This window comes from Myxine glutinosa, chromosome 8, assembly GCF_964187855.1.
Source record: "Myxine glutinosa chromosome 8, kmMyxGlut1.1, whole genome shotgun sequence".
In the NCBI taxonomy this organism is placed as follows: Eukaryota; Metazoa; Chordata; class Myxini; order Myxiniformes; family Myxinidae; genus Myxine; species Myxine glutinosa.
Window position 1 is genome coordinate 143,359,222 of NC_136268.1, and position 20,076 is coordinate 143,379,297.

Consider the following 20,076-nt stretch of genomic DNA (forward strand, 5'->3'; position numbering starts at 1 on the left):
AGGGAGACTGCTCTAATTTCCTGTTTGGCATTGAGGACCTCCATCCATTGTTGAGAAAGCAGAAGCAACATGTCCAGAGTAGAGTGTCCAGGTCTGAAACCAAATTGATGATCAGAGATCAAGCCATTGGAGAAGAGGAAAGATTTCATATCTGAAGGTTAAAACTTATGAAGGGTTGAAAACTTATGTAAATTAGATATTTCTGTATTTCCTTCTTAATTATTTTGTAAAAATATCTGTAAAGTAAAATTCCATTTTGACATTATGGGTTATTATGAGTAGATTAATGACAAAAAAAATCTCAGTTTAATCCGTTTTAAATTCAGGCTGTAACACAACAAAATGTGAAAAAAGTCAAGGGGCATGAATACTTTCTGAAGGCGCTGAACATGTTTGTTTATTTTTTTGAAATTATTAAGCGCATGCAGGAAGAAAGCTGCTGCACAAAATGGCAGATGTGCAGGAGATCACGGCACGAGGAGGCAGCGAGGATGATGGAAGCGAGCCAAGGGTGGGGGCTAGTGAGGAGCCCAGGGTAGGAACCTCCCCCATGCCTGAGCGGACGAGCTAGGAAATGGACGTGATACAGGCCATGTTTAAATTTTGAAGAAAAATGAATGATAAAATGGATGACAGTAAAATGGAGATGAGAACACAAGGGTAGGGAATTGAAAAACGACAACAGAAATAACATCAAAGAAATGAGGAATTAAATGATTGAGATGAAAAGTGATTTGATGGTGAGGTTTGAAAATAAAATGGATAAACAAAAGATTGAAATGAATGACCAAAGTGAATGAATGAGGAATTAAATAAAAGATGAAAAGTGATCTGGGGTTGAGGATTGAAAATAAAATGGAAGTAATAAAGAATGAACTGGAATGGATTGATGGTATGGAGAGTAAAATGGAGGGTCAAATGGAAGTCAGCTGGGAGAGCTAGAACATTGCCTCACAGGATATCGCACCATTCACACTGTGAACATTGCTTCATGGGATATCTCACCAGCTGCATAACACGTCATCCTCCACGAGTTTATGTACAGAATAAAAACACTCTACCGCATCAATTAGTGCAATTAGCTGTCCCACTTTTCCCCATTCAAGCAATGTCCTGACATTCGTGGATCTTCCTCGAATCAGGAACCACCGGAAACCTTTCCCCCCTTTTACCATTGAAACAATGCCGCCACATTCGCAGTTCCGACATACGCGGCATTTTCCAGGAACGAATGTCGGGGTCCGACTGTATACACATACATTATACATACATACATATATATATATATATATATATACATATATATATACATACACAGATTCACGTGAAAAAGTAAGTATACCCCATCTAAAGTTTTGACTTTTTCAACATATTTCAACATACAGCTATTTGATCTTCATTTCAACAATATTGATAGATAAAGGTGATATAATATAACAAATAACATGAAACATTTACATTTTGTAGTCCATTGTATAATTTAAATAAACATAAATGCAAATTTCGCATGTGGAAAAAGTAAGTACACCCCTACATTTATCACTACTTCAAATACCTAAAATTAGAATCAGGTGCAAATGATTAGAACATTGTAGTACAGCGGATAACAACAACAATTGTGCATTTTATGAGAAAAGCATGAAATTTCTAACAGTTAGTGTATACCATAAGGTTTATTTTCAGATGTGGAGGGAAGTCAGATTTGACCTCTGAGGACCATGAGGTCAAATCCAAAATGGCCACCAGTCCACCGAGTCTAATGTTCAAACGCGCTTAATTTTTGAATCAAATAGTGTAGAAAAACATTATAGGTGTCATTTCCAACTAAATTGGGGATGCTCCTGATGAGCTGTGGGTTGCCTTTGGTGTCGGGTCAAGCTTTCGGTACATAGCTGTTCATGAAATGATTGCCACATTGAATCCAACACAGTGTCGGACTCTCCCAGTCTTTCACACTTTCACCGGGTGTGATACTGTATCTGCATTCACTGGCAGAGGAAAGAAGACTGCCTGGGAAACTTGGAAGTCTTTCCCAGAGGTGAATGATGCTTTCAATGAACTCCTCGGCATGCCAAGTGAGGTCAGTGAAGGCTCAATGTTACTGCTAGAGCGATTTGTGGTGCTGATGTACGACTGAACCAGTGAAAGCACGGAAGTGAATGATGCCAGGAAACAGCTCTTCAAACAGAAGTGTAGAACTCCAGAGAACATTCCTCCAACCCAGGCAGCACTCAAGCAGCACATCAAGCGCACTTGCTACCAGACCAACTGTTGGAACCAGGCATTGGTCATGGATCCAGAGATGCTAGACCCATCTGACTGGGGCTGGACAAAGGAGACAACTGGGTGGCAGCCTCTTTGGACCACTTTCCCTGAAGCATCAAAATCGTGCCATGAATTGATCCACTGTGGCTGCAAGAAAGGGTGCACTGGATGCTGCTAGTGTGCCAAAGCTACACTCAAGTGCAATGCACTGTGCTTCTGTTCTGGAGACTGTTAGATTTTGATCATTACCAATTTTCATCATTGCACTTGATTTAATGTAAGCTTTTGTGGACATACTTGGTTAACTACAGTTATTTTTTCAGAGGTTATTGCATCATTCCTTGCAGTGTAAACACTTTTTTTCATCATTTCTGGTCTTTGGGTGTTCTGTACCTATCCCTGTACCTGAAAAAATAAAGTTTTAAAAGTTCAAATGAACTTTTTCCAATAGCAGTTCCAACTGCAGTATCATAAAAATAGAAATTTAACGTAATTTGACCTTGACCTTGACCTAAATGCATGTTCTTGAGTTCTGGCGATTTCAAAAGTATCATCAAATGAATGGGCATCCCCAATTTAGTTGGAAATGACACCTATAATGTTTTTCTACACGATTTGGTTCCAGAATTAAGCGCGTTTGAACATTAGACTCGGTGGACTGGCGGCCATTTTGGATTTGACCTCTCACGGTCCTCAGGGGTCAAATCTGACTTCCCTCCACATCTGAAAATAAACCTTATGGTATGCACTAAATATGTTAGAAATTTCATGCTTTTCTCATAAAATGCACAATTGTTATAATATGAGAGCTTATCCGCCGTACTATTGTGAGAGAGGATCTTGGAGGAACCTGTCTTATTTAAACCTCAGACATTTAGTTTGGTTTGACCTTTGTTGTTGAAGTGTGCGGAGTCACCATGCCTAGATTCAAAGAGCTCTCTGAGGCCTTCAGAAAGAAGGTTATAGATGCCTACGAGTCCTGGAAGGGATTTTAAAAGATCTCCAAACAATTTGAAATCAATCATTCGACTGTCCGGAAGATCATCTACAAGTGGAGAAGATTCCAAACAACTGCCAACTTGTTCAGGCCAGGCCGCTCCAGCAAGTTCAGTCCAAGAGCAGACCGCAAGATGCTGAACGAAGTCTCTAAGAACCCCAGAATGTCATCACGGGACCTACAGGTAGCTCTTGCCACTGTTGATGTCAAAGTGCATAAATCTGCCATTAGAAAGAGGCTGCACAAATTTGATCTACATGGGAGGTGTGGCAGGAGGAAACCTTTGCTGTCCAGAAAGAACATCAGGGCAAGACTAAAGTTTGCCAATGAACACCTCGGCAAAGACCAGCACTTCTGGAACAATGTGCTCTGGACAGATGAGTCAAAGGTAGAGCTATTTTGGCCACAGCACCAGAAGACATGTTTGGTGAAAACCAAAGACAGCATTTGACCACAAGAACCTGATACCAACTGTAAAGCATGGTGGTGGAAATATTATGGTTTGGGGCAGCTTTGCTGCATCAGCGCCGGGGCAGCTCACTATCATATAATCTACGATGAATTCTTCATTGTACCAGAGAGTGCTTGAGGATAATGTGAGGCCATCTGTCAGAAAGTTTAAGCTCAACCGAAGGCGGACCTTGCAACATGACAATGGCCCTAAACATACGGGTAAATCCACCAAGGAATGGCTGAAAAGAAAGAAATGGAGGGTTCTGGAATGGCCAAGTCAAAGCCCGGATCGAAATCCCATCGAGATGTTGTGGGGGGATTTGTAACGAGCTGTGCATGCAAGAAACCCTTCAATCAAACATCACACAGCTGAAAGAATTCTGCGTGGAGGAGTGGGCAAAAATTTATCCCAGTCGATGTCAGACAGGTAGACAGTTATAAGAAACGCCTACTTGAGGTTGTTTCTGCCAAAGGGGGCAATACCACCTATTAGAGCCAAGGGTGTACTTACTTTTTCCACATGCGAAATTTGCATTCATGTTTATTTAAATTATACAATGGACTACAAAATGTAAATGTTTCATGATATTTGTTATATTATGTCACCTTTATCTGTCAATAATGTTGAAATGAAGATAAAATAGCTGTATGTTCAAATATGTTGAAAAAGTCAAAACTTTACATGGGGTGTACTTACTTTTTCACGTGACTGTATATGAATGAATGAATATTGTATATATATATATATAAAATTGTATACATCACGTGACTGTAGGTATATATATATATATATATATATATATATATATATATATATATATATATATATATATATATATATATATATAGAATTGTATACATCACGTGACTGTAGGTATATATATATATATATATATATATATATATATATTGTTGCGGATATGGGATTTGGCCTCCATATCCGCTTGTAAATATTCCCCTATTTCCCCAATACTCCCCATCTATCCCCAATCCCCCATTCCCTAGTCCCATTGTCTGTAAACAACACTCTGTAGAACCGACCTTCCCCTTTTTCCCCCATTAAATGTCGTGCCCAGGTTCACCGCATCTCACGTAGACAACTATAGGACATCTTGCTAGTTATTCTTAGTCTATGTCAGTTAAGGACTCGTTTCCATTAATTCTGACTCTTCGTTGCACCAGAATGTGATTGTATGGCACCAGTAGTGAGTTTAGGACCTCCCCATACCTCCTCCCATCTTCCTCATGAAACCACAACAACAACAACAACTACAACAACAGCGCGCGGGGAGTGTGCGTCCTCACTCCGGCTTGGTTAGCCGCCATTGCCCATGTGCTCCGGCGGGGTTACCACGAAGGGGCTGACTGTCGGCCCCTCGTCAAGGGCGGAGCCCGGTAACCCCCAGCACCCAATAAGAAGCGGCGGGCCGATTCCATCTGGGGCGGAGCTAATGAGCCGAGGGCGTGTCACTCCCCGCCGGATATACGCAGCCACTTACCGGACGTGACGTCAGATGCGCCCCGAGCTTGAAGTGAAGAGAACCAGACGCCACCTCCGAGCGCTGAGAGACCTCCCTGCATCTTTTGGGCCGCGCTATCCTGTCCCTGAGCACAAGGTGCACCTTGTGCTGTCCACCGACTACCTGCCCTTCCTTGCCATCAATCCCGGTGTGAGTCAGTCTTGTCCTGTTTATCTGTGGTCTGTCGGGGTTACTATAAGACCGTGATTAAGTGCCTACCTTCCTATGCTGTCCCTCTTGTCCTTGTAATCTCAACGTTCCGAAATATTATAACCTCCTCCGGAGGTCTTGAGAACTGTACCCCTGGTGTCGTGTCATTTAACCCAGCCGTTGTGTCCTTTCCTCAATTGATTTAGCGTAGCGCGACTCGGCCAACGTTCGAGTATAATCGGGTAAACTGTGCAGACACGGTCATACCAAACCGCTCGGTAAACCAACATCCACAACCGCGTCTGTAACATTTGGTGTCGGGAAGTGGGATTCGATCCGGAGCGCGTTTTACGCGCTCGAAATTATAACGGCGAAATTTGATTTTGTTTTACGAAAATAAAAACCCGAATTTTGAAAGTCGCGCTATGGCAGACCAAGATGGCTGGGTTCCGGTAGAGAGTGAGGCAGGGTCGATCCAGGACCAAATTGAGGGACAAGAGGAGAGCGAAGCAGTGAGGGTAGCAGATTCGCAAAATAGCGCCGTCACGCACGAGGTAGCGGGCGCGCAAAATGGCGCCTCGCAGATGGCCACAGCGACCACGCCCGCGACCGTAGTATCGCCGCTGGTAGATTTGAACCTTTTTTTTCTACAAATGAAGGCCCTTATGGACAAGAATAGCGAAGAAATGGAAAGCAGAATGATGGGGGTAATGGGGAACCGGATGGATGCTCAGAGTGAGCAATTAGGGGTAATGGGAAACCAAATGGGGGTAATGGGAAACCAAATGGGGGTAATGAGGGACGAAGCGAGGGGTACCGGTGAGGGGTTAGACAAGAAATTTGGGAAGTTAGACAATAATTTTGAGGGGTTAGACAACGGGATAAAAGAGGTGAAAAATGGGTTAATGGGGGTAGAAAACAGAATGGCCGCTCAAGAGAATCAAATGGAAGGGATGCAAAAGGGGTTAGAGGGGTTAGAAAACAGTATGGAAGGCAAATTGAGGGACATGAGGGACCAAGCGGAAAGGGAAGTTAAACAAATGGAGCAGCGGATAGAGGGGGTCAGAATGGGGGTAGAAACCAAACTGGATGCTCACAGGGAGGAAATGGAGCAGATGAGGGTGGCATCTGGGCAGGAGATGCAAGTGATGGGAGAGGAGATCAGAAGAGGTGTGAGTGAGGAGGTCGGAGGAGTGCGCAAGGAGGTGAGGCACTGTAAGGAGCGCATGGAGAAGGAGGTGAGAAAGGGGACTGTAAAGTTACAAGGGGGCATAGAGGACCTGACGCAGGAGGTGGAACAGCTGACGGAGGGACAAAAAGGACTAACGGAGCAGGTTCAAAAGAACACTGCGGTATTAGGAGGGTTAAAGGAGACACAGAAAGAACTAAAAGATGACTTGATAGCGACGAAGAGGGAATGTCAGATGGTACGTGAGGGACTGACAACGAGGTTGGACGAGGTGATAGAGGTAATGGAGACGAAGGACCGGCAGGTGAGGACGCACATGGAAACGGTCAAGGTAGCCTTGGAGGACGAGCTTGAGGAGACGTACCGGGGAATAAAAGAGGTGAAGCAGAAATTAGAAGAAGTGGAAGAAGGGGTGAGCGAAATTAAGAAGCGACGGAGAGGGGATAAGAAAGAGATAAAAGAGGAGATAAAAGAATTGGTCCGAAGTCTGTGTTCGGATCGTGATGATGTGCTCATTAACTGGATGAGGGATTCGCAGGTGATGGAGGAGAAGCGAAGAGGAAGAGGACCCGGTGTAAGTGGTGACCAATATGGTCGTGCGTATGATGCGCCAGGGGATTTAAGAAGCTTGGGGGTCGAGATGGACCCGGGTGTTCGTGAGAGGCCGTGGGTGAAGTGTGCGACAGGTCTGGTGTGCGAAAAAGGAGGTGTGCGAGAAAGTCCGACTCTGGGGTGTGTGAGGAAAAAGTGCGTGCCAAGGAGTGAGGGTGCTGGCGAGAGTGAGTCGGTCGTAGCGCGTGTGCGAGGGAGCACATGGAAGCGCGGTGTGGTGAGTGTTACAGAGGGTGTGACGGGAGAGTGTGCACAAGAGTGTGCGCGAGAAAGGTGTGTGACGGACAGGTGCATGGGGAAAGAGTGCGCTGTCAAAGGCAAGGAAGAATGCACGCCTGTGGTGAGTGTTACAGAGGGTGTAACGGGAGAGTGTGTGCGAGAAAGGTGTGTAACGGACGGGTGCATGAGGAAAGAGTGCGCTGTCAAGAGTAAGGGTGAGTGCGCTGTCAAGAGTGGAGGTGAGAGTAGTAAGTGTGACACAGAGCGTGAGTTGGTTGTGACAGGTGAGAAAGGAAGCACACCTGGAATGGTAGAGCGTGAGTGGGAATGCACGCTGGAATTGGTCGTGAGGCACGTGGTTGGGTGTGCGAATGAGAGCACACCTGTGATTGTCACAGAGGTGACAGAGGAAGGGGCGCGAAGAGGTGTGTTGGTGAGGTGTGCGACCAACGAATGTGTTCCAAAGTGTTCGGTGGTCAGGTGTGTGACCAAGGCTGTGAGTGGAATGAGGGTACCTGGGTGTGTAAGGAAAGGTACGAGGAGCATGGGAACGGCTGGATGTGTGAGCAAGGAACGGGCTGCGGGGTGTAAGCATGCAGGTGAAGCATCGACGTTAAACGGGTTAGCGGTAAGAGCGACTTTTAGCCGAATCGGGCCCTCGGTGCGTGCTGGGCCTCGCTTTGAACGGCCGCGTCCATGCTCCACTAGGCGGAGCGGGCGGCTGGATAGGAAGGGTCGTCATGGCGACCACTTTTTGTTGAGGCATTCCGGCAGGTCGAGATCGAGCCATGGGATGGCTCCACGCCGAGGTGGTGCGTGGGATCTCGGCCCGGGTAAGCCCCCGTCCCTGCCCCGAATGCGGGACGTATCCAGCCGCTGGCACCAAACAACCCGCATTCATTGCTCGGCTGTACGAAGCCGAGCTTTAGAAGTAAATTGGCGCACCGAGAGGCATTAGTGAGTAGACTGTGTGATGAGGATAGTGTTTTGGCCCCAAAATTAGAGAAAAACAAAATTTGATGATTGGCAAAGGATTGGCAGTAATGATTGGCAGATGATGGGTAGTGATTGGCAAATTTTTGATTTGTTGAAATTTGATGTGCAAAATTGGTAGTGGGAGATGCCCGATGTGGTGGGATGGCAACTCTGTCATCCCTCACAAAGGTGGGGGCAAAGGAGCAATAGCTTATGGGGTGTATGGCAGTGAAAACTAGCCCGGGTGGGTTAGGATATTGATAGGGATCTAGCGAAGATGACATTAGGTAACGTTAAGGTTTAGATAGTGACTGATACCTGTAGTGGGGACGCAGGTAGATTAGTGTGGATTATAATGACGAGGGAGCGCAATAGTTTAAAGGGACGACTGGGAAGCGCAAGTTTCAGAGGGGAGTACTTAGATGAGATGATGCTGTGTGAGAACTGGACAGGTGTGTGGAGCAGTGTATGAGTAGTGAGTGTGTGGATCAGCGCGAATGCGCTTGGGGAGAGAAGGGTGCAGGTGGCACCAGGTGTGAGAGCACAGGTGTGCAAGTACAGGTGTGTGGAATATATGGAGCAGAGAATGAGTGGTGTGGAGAGAGTTTGAGTAAGTGGTACGGAGTGGTGTGCATGGTGCGAAGGTGTGGATGGGGGAAGAGTGGACCCCTTTCACGAGTACCCGGGGCGGGTAGTGTAAGTGTTAGGTAGAGGGTATAGGTAAATTGTGGTTGGATATTGGCATTTGTGGTGCGGTTGCAGAATGGTATTGTGGATGGGTGCATTAGTGTTGTGGAAATGGCTGGGCGTGTAGCCTGTTAGTGTGTGTAGTTGGTTGGGCACTCCACCACTGTGAGGATGTCGGCCAGGTGAGGCCGCAGGTGGGCTCTGGGAGCCGGTAGAGTTGTGGATGGGGCCCGAGGATCCGGAGGACGGACCCGGGTAGCCCAGTGCCAGAGAGGGCACCGAGTGGGGAGAGTGCCAGAGGGCCTTCCCCAGGTAGTTAGGTTAGGGCAAGGAGCAGGTAAGCTCGGAGGCAACTGCAGTGGTGGAGGTGTGCAGGTGGGTAGACCCACTGGGAGAGGTACACGTCGCAGCCCTGAAATTGTGCGAGGGCACCGAGAGATGAATCGGGGGAGTGAGACCCCAAATTGAAGAGCACCACAGTTTGGCCAATGGGAATTGGTTTTTAGAACCCATAGTGTAAGAGGGCCAATGGTTTGGCCGGAGAAAGACCCCGGGTAGTGTAAAGTTGTTAAAGTCATTTAGGAAATAGTTAGGATTGAAGAACCTGTCGCACCATACGCAGCCACTTACCTGAGGTGATGATGATGACTCCACACCTGTGTTTTCTTTGTTCTGTTGCAGGAGATGAATCGCTGTGTGGATTTGTGAGACGCATCACGACGTGGATGAGACATTGGGGTGATTCCATCTCTCCCTCCCTAGGAGGGACTGATGATGAATTGGTAATGGCAAATTATGATGTTGAGTTGGAGATGGCAAATTTTGATGAGAGTTGAAAATGGCAAATTTGATTGGTTAGGAGGGAGAGAAGACGAATTTGGTATATGGGAGGAACGGGGAAGACAGTAGGGATGTTTGTTGATTTGTAAAGTAGATGTTTATGGGTAGTGTTGTGTTTTGTGGATACAGTAAGGGGTAAGGGAGGGGCCATGTAGGTTACCTGGTGGGGGGGGGGGGCGTACGATAGGAACGTACCTGTCTCACCTGGTTCCCATGTGCCCCCAGTGTGCATCACCTTACATTGCGTGCACTTTTACGCCCTTACCACCTTACTCACTTGTTTCTTCTTTTGTCTCCCACCTCCGAGGATCTGGCTTTGGGGTAGAGAGAGAGGAGAGAGAGGTGCTGGCTGCGCAGTTGTGGGCCTGCACTTTCGCTGTTTGCTGCCGGGATCGATACACCATATGGACCGCAATGTTTGTGGCCACCCACAATGGACCGCAGTTCGTTTGCGGCCAAGCACCACACGGGGATGGACCTATGGATCAACGTGGCACCTATGCCATACAGGTGAACCACTAATAGTTAACACCACTGAAGGCCACAAGAAGAGCAAGAGACACCTGCAGGGTTAGGGGTTGTCGAATTTATTTTTATTCCAATGAACAATGGTGACTGCACCGATTGGTGGTGGGGTGGTGCTGTTGATGCTCGGGAAGGGTGCTCTGCACGTTATTAAAGGCCGTCGGCCACAGAGCACTCGTGGGTTGGTGTATCGATGTTGGCAAGCGCGCTCTCTCTATGCATAACATCTGCATGTGTTCCTCCAAAAACAGGTCCTGGATCGTAGTGTAAATAGCAGCGTAGTCTTGTAAATAATGCTCCCTACCGGCTGTATGTTTAGTTTGAGAATTCTTTCCGGATTCGGTTATCCTGTGGGTGTGTTTCTGTGAGGAGAAGGGTGCAACGTCGCAGGGGGACATATTTACTCATTTGTGAATATCTGTAAAACTGTCGCACTCAGGGTAGAGTTAATAGTAGAGGGAACTACATTGCGTGCCACACTAAAGTAGGTAAAAATTTATCGGGTCGGGACGCCCCGAGGGTAGAGAAGGGTGCAATGTTGCGAATATGGAATTTGGCCTCCATATCCGCTTGTAAATATTCCCCTATTTTCTCCAATACTCCCCAACTTTCCCCAATCCCCCATTCCCTAGTCCCATTGCATGTAAATAACAATCAGTAGAGCCGACCTTCCCCTTATTCCCCCATTAAATGTCGTGCCCAGGTCCACCGCACCACACGTAGACAACTTTCGGACATCTTCCTAGTTATTCTTATTCTATGTCAGTTAAGGCCTCGTCTCCATTAATTATGACTCTTCGTTGCACCAGAATGTGATTATATGGCATCAGTAGTGAGTTTAGGACCTTTCCCATACCTCCTTCCATCTTCTTCCCCAACAATTACAACAACAACAGAGGAGATGGCGGCGGAGCGGGGGAGGATGCGTCCTCACACCGGCTCGATTAGCTCCAGACCATGCGCTCCACGGGGTTACCACGAAGGGGCTCCTTGTCAGCTCCTCGTCAAGGGCGGAGCCTGGTAAACCCCCCGCACGCACCCAATGAGAAGCAACGTGCCGATTCCACGAGGCGGAGCTAACGAGCCGAGGGCGTGTCACTCCCCGCCGGATATACGCGGCCACGCGCCGGATGTGACGAGAGATGCGCACCCAGCTTGGAGAAGGAAAGCCACCTGCGAGCGCTGAGTCAGATGCGCCCCTAGCTGGAGAAAGAACGTTACCACCTCGAGCGCTGTGCAACCTTCCGCATCTTTGGACCGGACCGGACCGTACTGTACCCTGCCCCGAGCCCAGGAGGACCTGGAGCCATCGATCCTGCCTTTCCTAGCCATCAAACCCCCGTGTGAGTCAGCCGTTGTCCCGTGTGTCTGTCGTCTGTCCGGGGTTAATATAAGAGTGTGTCTAAGTGCCTGTCTTCCTGTAATATACCTCTAGCCCCTGTAATCTAACCTTTTCCGTACGAATATACTTGAGAATCGAAACATTGGTGTCGTATTGTGTTATTGTAATCCAGCCGGGTGTCTTCTTTTTCTTATTGAGCCAGCGTGGCGCGGCTTCGTCAACGTCGAGTATAATCGGTAACTTGTGCAGACGTGGTCATACCAAAACCGCTCGGTAAACTAACATCTAAGCCACGTCTGTAACAATATATATACATATATATATATATATATATATATATATATATATATATATATATATATATATATATATATATATATATATATATATATACATATATATATATATATATATATATATATATATACATATATATATATATATATATACATATATATATACATATATATATATATATATATACATATATATATATATATATATATATATATATATATATATATATATATATATATACATATATATATACATATATATATATATATATATACATATATATATATATATATATATATATATATATATATATATATATATACATATATATATATATATATATATACATACATATACATACATATATATATATATAATTTTTTTTTTTTTTTTTCACATGTTTCACAGCCAATCACAAAGATATGACCGATTCTGCCAAAATTACCGTTCAATTAACACAGAGTGATTTGAGGCCAAAAGGTGCATGTTTAGGATATAATAAACTTTTAAAATGATGTGCTGATAAAAGTAAACTCAAACAAGTTTGATTCATTTGATAAGAATCCTACATACCTGGCCAGGCAGGAGTGTGTGTGACAAGAGCTTGTTGATGTGAGCGAGATTACTAGTGGTCGTGTCAAAGAGAAATGCAATGCTGGACAACGTGTCCTGTGGTTTCACCTGTGCCAAAAAAAACGATGAATGAAAACACAAACACAAACAAACACAATCTCCCCCATTGTATTTGGTTTCCTGTCGGTTGTTTTCATGTGTGATATGTTGAAAACGAGTCTCCTCGTATTATCATTTTGTCTGGCACATTTCATTGTGTCACATCTCGTCACTCAGTCTGCAAAAAAAATTCAAAACAAAGAAGAAGTACTACAATTGTACTGCCCAGGAGGGCCTTGCTGTTCGTGGGTTTCCCCTTGGATTCGCTCTGTAGCGATGAATTTATTGAGGCAATGTTTGCGGATTGTGGTCAATGTGCTCGAATAATTACGGGTTGGCAAACTATTTTCCACATTGATTCACCTCATTAACATGGGCAATCAACACAGTAACCCCCTCAAGCATCATCATGATCATCATATCCATCAGGTCGTCTTTATCATCGCCATTAACATCGGCATTGCATTATTGGATCAAGTTTATCATCATTATTATTAAAGGTAAGTTTCATATTCTTAATAACCCAAGAAAATAACTTCATTTAATTTTTTTAATACCAGAAAATAATATTTTCTTTTATGTTCTTAACTAGTGTGGTTTGGCTCACTACGCTCGCCTCACTACGCTCGCCTCACCACACCACACATCAGATCACTGGAGGCGCAGGCTTGGTTTAACTGAGGATAATGGCTGTATGTGAGTTGCTGCGTTGTCACGATTTTACACCAAATCATAATACATACAAGGACAGATACATTCAAAGTACACCGCCCCCATGCCAAATAAATAAATAACATCCTCCCGTGCGCGGCATTGCTGTACATATATCCTCCCGTGCGCGGATACCGCCGTGCAGCACATAGAGATGGTATTGGGAAGGAGATGTGTACAATAATTGATAGATTGCGTAATTAAAATAAATAAATAATAATCGTGAAATAATTAATTTATTAATCAATTGGCCAATGGCATACATAAACCACCAGTGTTTCATCCCAATCTGTAACTTTTCGAAAATTAATTAAATAATTAATGAATCAAATAAATTAAATAATTAATCTATTATTTGATTAATCAATAAATAATGAATTGATTCATTGATTAATCAATAAATCCAAAATATCCTTTATACCCACATCACTTGGTCACTGTCATGTCCAAATACCAGCTTCCTCGCTAAAAAGGTGCCTGAGATATCCCAGAAGAGAAAGAAAATAAATAAGTACTTAATAAATCCATAATAATTAAATAATGAAGCAAGTAATTGATCAAAAAAATTTTTACATCTCGTTTTTGCCAAAGCACTTGCTCACTATTGTGCCCAAATTTCAGCTTCCTCGGTCAAAGGACGGCTGAGATATTGTACAGACAAACAAACCAACAAGAAAACAAGAAAGAAACCGGAGTGAAAACTGAGTACTCTCTTTCAGCGCACGTCATTGCTGGGCCCCCTTCAGTGACCGGCAGTGACCGGCAGTGACGTCGTGGTTTTGGGAAACCACTAAAAAGTAATGGCAACCACCATACAGGTCCCTTATGATAGTTATTTCATAGCAGACCATTATCTTAGCCCCCACCCCTTATTTTGGGTTAGTATGTCTATGCGTTGGGGAAAGGGAAAGACAGGTCCTCCTCTCATAAGGGATCATTTACTAGGCAATGCACCAGGCTCCAAGCCACACCATGGTGTCCAGGTTCAGAAACCAACCAATCAGGGCCTGAATCACTGAGGGAGCTTGTGGGGTGGAGTAACGGGCTCCACCAATAGGGAGACATGACACTTTTTTTTTTCCCCGAGGTTTTCGAAGATCGAGGCTCGTGAAAGAGCGAACATTAAACACACAAAAAGTGAAACCGTCACATCAAACACAAAAAACAAGGGGAGTGGTAGACAAGATGGGGAGAGAGGGGGAAGGACACAAACACAACATTTGAGAGCAGGGACATCGGGAGAAACTTGGGAGGGGGAGGGCTTGGGGGGAGGTGGGGAGAGGTATAAAACATATGAACAATGCAAGGACTTCCAGGAAAGAAGTTGGAAATTAAAAAAAAAAAAAAAAAAAGCGTGTCTGGGGTGAATTAGCGGGGGTAGAAAAGATCAAGGTTTTGGATGGGGGAAGATAAGAGATGGTGGTGAACAGCTGTTTTAAAGACCTGGAGGGAGGAGTGGGATTGAAGGGAGTGGGGGAGTTTGTTCCAGAAGCAGGAGAAAAGGGGAATTGAAAGAGTGAAGGTGGGCAGAGAGCCTAGATTTTGGCAGTTTAACCATAAGAGGGTTGCAGGCCGATCTTGTGCGATCCGAAGGAATATTGGGGGGGACAGAGCACAGAGAGAGCTGGGGGAGCAAAGCTGGAGAGGAGTCGGCAGAAGACAAAGACCACCAACCTGCCCGCGGTGAGTGAGTGAGTGAGTCGCAGAGTCGCAGTCGCAGACTCACTCCCAGTGAGTCGCAGAAGTCCTTTGCTGAGGAGCCATGGCTGGTGAGAGAGGTACCCACACCCAGCCAACTGGCATGGTGACAATTGAAATCACCACATATATGAGGAAGAGAGAGTTGGGATGAGTAGCTAGAAGTTGGTCCATATTATCAGACAGCGAGATGTAGATGGAGTCATCACTGTTTGGTGGACGGTACAACACACATATGAACAAGAGGTGGGAGCGAAGGGGAAGCCATAGCCAGAGGTATTCCTGGGGGTGAGGTGGAGAGAGTGCAGTGCAGGGCGAGTGAGGAAGAGAGTTTTTGATAAAGATAGCAACCCCACCACCAGGACGAGGCTCAGGTCTGTCAAACCGGAGGAGGGAGTAACCCGGGAGAGATACTAAGGAATCAGAGGCATCATGAAGGAGGAAAGTTTCTGTTAAGCAGATCACGTCTGGTTTGTCAGAAGCAACCTGTATGGAGAGATCAGTTAAGTTTGAACGAAGGCCCCGGATGTTTGAGGTCCATACCGTTAATGAAGAGGAAGGGGGGGGCATCGGATACAGAACAGGCGCGGGGAGGGGTAGGGCAAGATGTGGAAGAGGAGGAAGAGGTCGGGAGAGCTGTTGAAGGTGTGTCAGAGATTTCAGAATAGCTAGGAGAAAGGGAAGGATGGGGCGGACAAAAGGTTTGATGGTGATTGGGTGAGGCACAGTGAAGTGTTATTTGAGGAGGGAGAAGAGCGAGGCAGAAGGTTGGGGGAGATGGAGGTGAGAGTTGGAGGGGGGAAGAAGCGGGGAGGGCGCTTTGAGGAGGAGGAGTGAGGGGGGAAATTGAGAAGAAATGAGGGTTGGGAGATTTGAAGGGGAGGGGTGAGGGGGGAGTTTGAGAGGGAAGGGACAAGGGGAGGGATTTGAAAGGGATGGGATATGGGGGAGATTTGGAGGGGAGGGGTGAGGGAGGAGTCTAGGAGGGGAGGGGCGAGGGGGAGTCTTGGAAGGGAGGAGTGAGGGTGTAGTTTAAGAGGAAGGGGGCAAGGGGGGAGATTTGAAAGGGATGGGTGATGGGGAAGATTTGGAGGGGAGGGGTGATGGGGAAGATTTGGAGGGGAGGGGTTATGGGGAAGATTTGGAGGGGAGGGGTTAGATTGGATTTTAGAAAGTGTACGATTAATGGGAAACGAACATTTATTGCAAAATGAGTTTCTTGTGACCTTCGAGTTAAAAATACGTTTAAGGACGCTGGATGGAGGATGGAGTGCAGGAGAGTTTAGGGAATGTAGAAAAAAGGCACTATCGGAGATGGAATTTTTTGGGGGGATGAATGGATTTGGTGAGCAAGTGGAAAGCAGCCTTTTAAAGAAGAAGAAGAAAAAGGTGTTATACTTGAACAGGGCAAAAGGTGGAAGGCAAGGGGATAATGGGGGCGGGGCGAGACAGCGCACGTGGGCAGAGGCAAAAGCACACGATGGGACAAAAGCACACGAGGAGAAAGGGAAATAAAAGTTTGTTTTTCTTTGTTTGTTTTTGGGGGGGGGGGTGGGGGTTACAACGTCAGACAAAGAGTAGATGTTCGGTGATGTTTGGGGGAGAAGGGAAAAATCAAAAAACCTAGCAAACCCAGCGAAGGAAAGAACAAACTTCGACGGGGGAAGCCTAAGGCTGCAAGGCCTCACACGCGGCACGGCAAACAGAAAACGATTGATTTATGAAAGATAAACACCGAGAAACTTCCAAGGGACACACTATAGGTTCACACACCGAAAGATAAATACAGTTTTGACAAAATACAATTGTGACCAGATTTAACTTTGAAAAGAAAATCCGTGACGTCATCTCCAAGATCTCGCGAGATCTCCATCTCCAAGATTTCCCCCACCCCCCCCCCCCCCCATCACGCTCGGCGAGAGTGAACAAAGGGAGATTAAAAGACTGATTGTCTCTGGCAGCTCTCTCTCCGCCCACTCAGCACGTGGACTTTTTGCTCTTGGCTTGTCTCCCTCTCGCAGGCCTCTACACCTGCATTGCTTCTCTCTGGGCCTGTCTCTCTCTGCTGGGTTCACTGAACACGTGTGCTCCACTCTTGGACCTAGATTGTTGACCTAGCACGTGTGCTCCTCTCTTGGCCTGGGTAACTCTGCCGTGCTGACGATTGACCCGACCTCTGCCGCACTGACGATCGACCTCACTCTGCCATGCTGACGATCGACCTCACTCTGCCTGTCCGTGCTGGGATCGCCAGTACCTGATCGTGCTGCTCGGTGGCGACACCGGGACGGGGTGTCACGAGGAGGGGCATCTGGAACATCGTGGCCTTTGTGCGAGAGGTAACAGGTTTCCAAAGTTTGTTTGTTCCCCTCCCCTCCCCCGTGAAAGTGTGCTGGGCTCATGTGGTGTTTATTCGTAGTGATCGTAATAAGGCGTAGAATAAGCTAATTTCCTGCTTCTCGTCCGTTTTTCTTTCCTATTGAATAATTACACTGTAAATATTTGTAAATAAATCAAATCGTTGAAACGTTTCCTTTCTCTGTCCGTGAATGTCTTTTCCTCCATTGATCCGCCATTGCCCACGCCCAGGTTAACAATCGCTCATAATGGCATTAGCATTACTACGGCGGTTACCAACAGTTTTCGTTCGGCCATCTAAATTGGTGTACCGCCGGAGGGTACGGTGCGTTCCCCGATTGAAACCGTTGCGTGGTACAGGTAAGATATCGTGCGACGGACCAATCGGCATTCGTAGTTGCTAGTTCGCAACCTGCCCAGGTACGAAGTTATTCGTGCAAGGTAGCTGCAGGTCCGGTAAGTTTTGGAGGGAACGGAGGCTAACTCCCTCGTAGTAAACCCGAACCGCGGGCCATAACATGTTCGGTGTTTAGGAGCGGGATTCCTCTCCGAGCACCGTAACACATTGGTGCCCGGGGTGGGATTCCGCTCTGGCTACCGTAACGTCATGCAGCACCTGGAGATGGCATAAGAAAGGAGCGGTGTACAACATTTGTTTTGTACAATTTTTAAAGGAACATTGGTGATATTATTTATTTGGAGTCTAAAAAGGTCCAAGTGGTCTAAAGCTCGAAATGGTCAAGGGTCCAAGCTGTCTAATCTGTTTGAAGGATGCAAGGGAGGTCTAAATGGTGTTAAGGTGTCTGAGGTATCAATGGTCTTATGGATCTTTGTGGTCTAAAGGGTCTTTTGGGTGTTTTGGATCTTTGGGATCTTTTGGTTCCTCTGGATATTTGGGGTATTTGTGGTTTTAAGGTCTAAGGGGTCTAAGGAGAGAGTCTAAGGGGTCTAAGGAGAGAGTCTAAGGGGTCTAAGGTCTTAAGGTCTAAGGGGTCTAAGGCTGAGACCCCTTAGACCTTCAAAAGTCTAAGGGGTCTCAGCAGTTTAAAGGGTCAAAAGGTACATTCCAATAGTACATAATTAATAGACGTAAGTGTAGTGAGGATGCAACTAATGTTCAAACAGTACATAATTAATAGACATGTAGCCACACGGCTTCACGGACAATGGTTTTCGGTTTTAAAAACGTTTAGTCATGAAGGTAAATCACACAAAACCAATGCACAAACATGTTAATTTCGGGTAAAGTTTAGACCTAAGTTTGCGCATCGCGAATTTGCTGTTCATGGGGATTTTCAAGTGTAACCCCCACAAATGACAAAGACTTCCGGTAGTCAACATTGCGTTGTAGTGTTTTTTGTTTTTTTTGTATACATGATCGAGGCTCGTAAAATAGCTAACATTTATCACACAAAAAAATCAAACAAACACACAAAGTATATAATGAGGGTAGCGGTAGACAAGATGGGGAGAGAAGGGGAAGCACACAAACACAACATTTGAGAGCAGGGACATCGGGAGATCTGTGGGAGGGTGAGGACTTGGGGGGGGGGGAGGAGGCGTGGGAAGGGGGGGCAGGGGAGTGAGAAGTATAAAACACAAGGACACTGCAAGGACTTCCAGGAAGGAAATTGGTATTTCAAAAAAGTGAATCTGGGTGAAATTAGCGGGGGTAGAAAAGATCAAGGTTTTGGATGGGGGAAGATAAGAGATGGTGGTGAACAGCTGTTTTAAAGACCTGCAGGGAGGAGTGGAATTGAAGAGAGTGAGAGAGTATGTTACAAAAGTGGGAGTAAAGAGGAATGAATGAGTGAAGGTGAGCAGAGAGTTGATTTTGGCAATTTCACAAGAAGAGGGTTGCTGGCAGATCTTGTGCGACCCGTAGGAATATTTTGGGGACAAAGCCCAGAGAGAGCTGGGGGAGCAAGGCCGGAGAGGAGTCGGTAGAAGACAGAAAGACCACCAACCTGCCTGCGGTGAGTGAGTGAAAGGCCCTTGGAGTTAGCTTCATCGCAGGAGATTCCAATGATTTTGAAAGCTTTGGTTTCAACAGCGTGAAGCCGAGCTAGGTCTGAGGCAGGAGCACCAGCCCAGAGGGGGAGAACAGTATTCCATTGAGCTGCGGATGAAAGTTTGTGTGTTAAATGGAGAGAATTGTCTTTTCCTGCATCGACATTTCCATGAAGAGGGTGGAACAATTATATTGCGCGTCAAAGTACTCAAGGCCATCAATGCTGATAGTTGCGTCACTTGGTGAGCACTCATAATCGCAATGGCGATTGCATAAGAGTTACGAGTCAGATTGTGCTTCCAAAGATAAAGGCCTTCTCTATGCTTATGGCTTCCAAATGTGTCAAAATTATTTAATATTTAGTTTGCAAAAATTAAGGCTGAAAACAAATGAGAAAAAAAAAAACATACAAACAGACAGACACAGACTTCGAAGAATAGAAAAAAAAAACATGAAATCCTCGTCATTTGGTCCATTCATTCGAGAAAGTGTAACCAGATTTCACCACAACCCACCCCAACAAATACCATCCAGGTGGAGTAACCTCTCCCCTCC

General features: G+C 45.8%; 1 protein-coding gene across 4 annotated transcripts in view; it reads right to left on the bottom strand.

The window, feature by feature from the left end:
• The window catches only part of LOC137432978 (nuclear receptor coactivator 7), a 74,098-nt gene that overhangs the window by 48,890 nt on the left and 5,132 nt on the right, over nt 1-20,076 (bottom strand). For all 4 annotated transcript variants that reach the window (XM_078783783.1, XM_068125338.2, XM_068125337.2 and 1 more), the window contains exon 3: nt 12,645-12,752. In XM_078783783.1, coding sequence (XP_078639909.1) covers nt 12,645-12,752 — 108 coding nt within the window. The remainder of the gene's footprint in view (nt 1-12,644; nt 12,753-20,076) is intronic.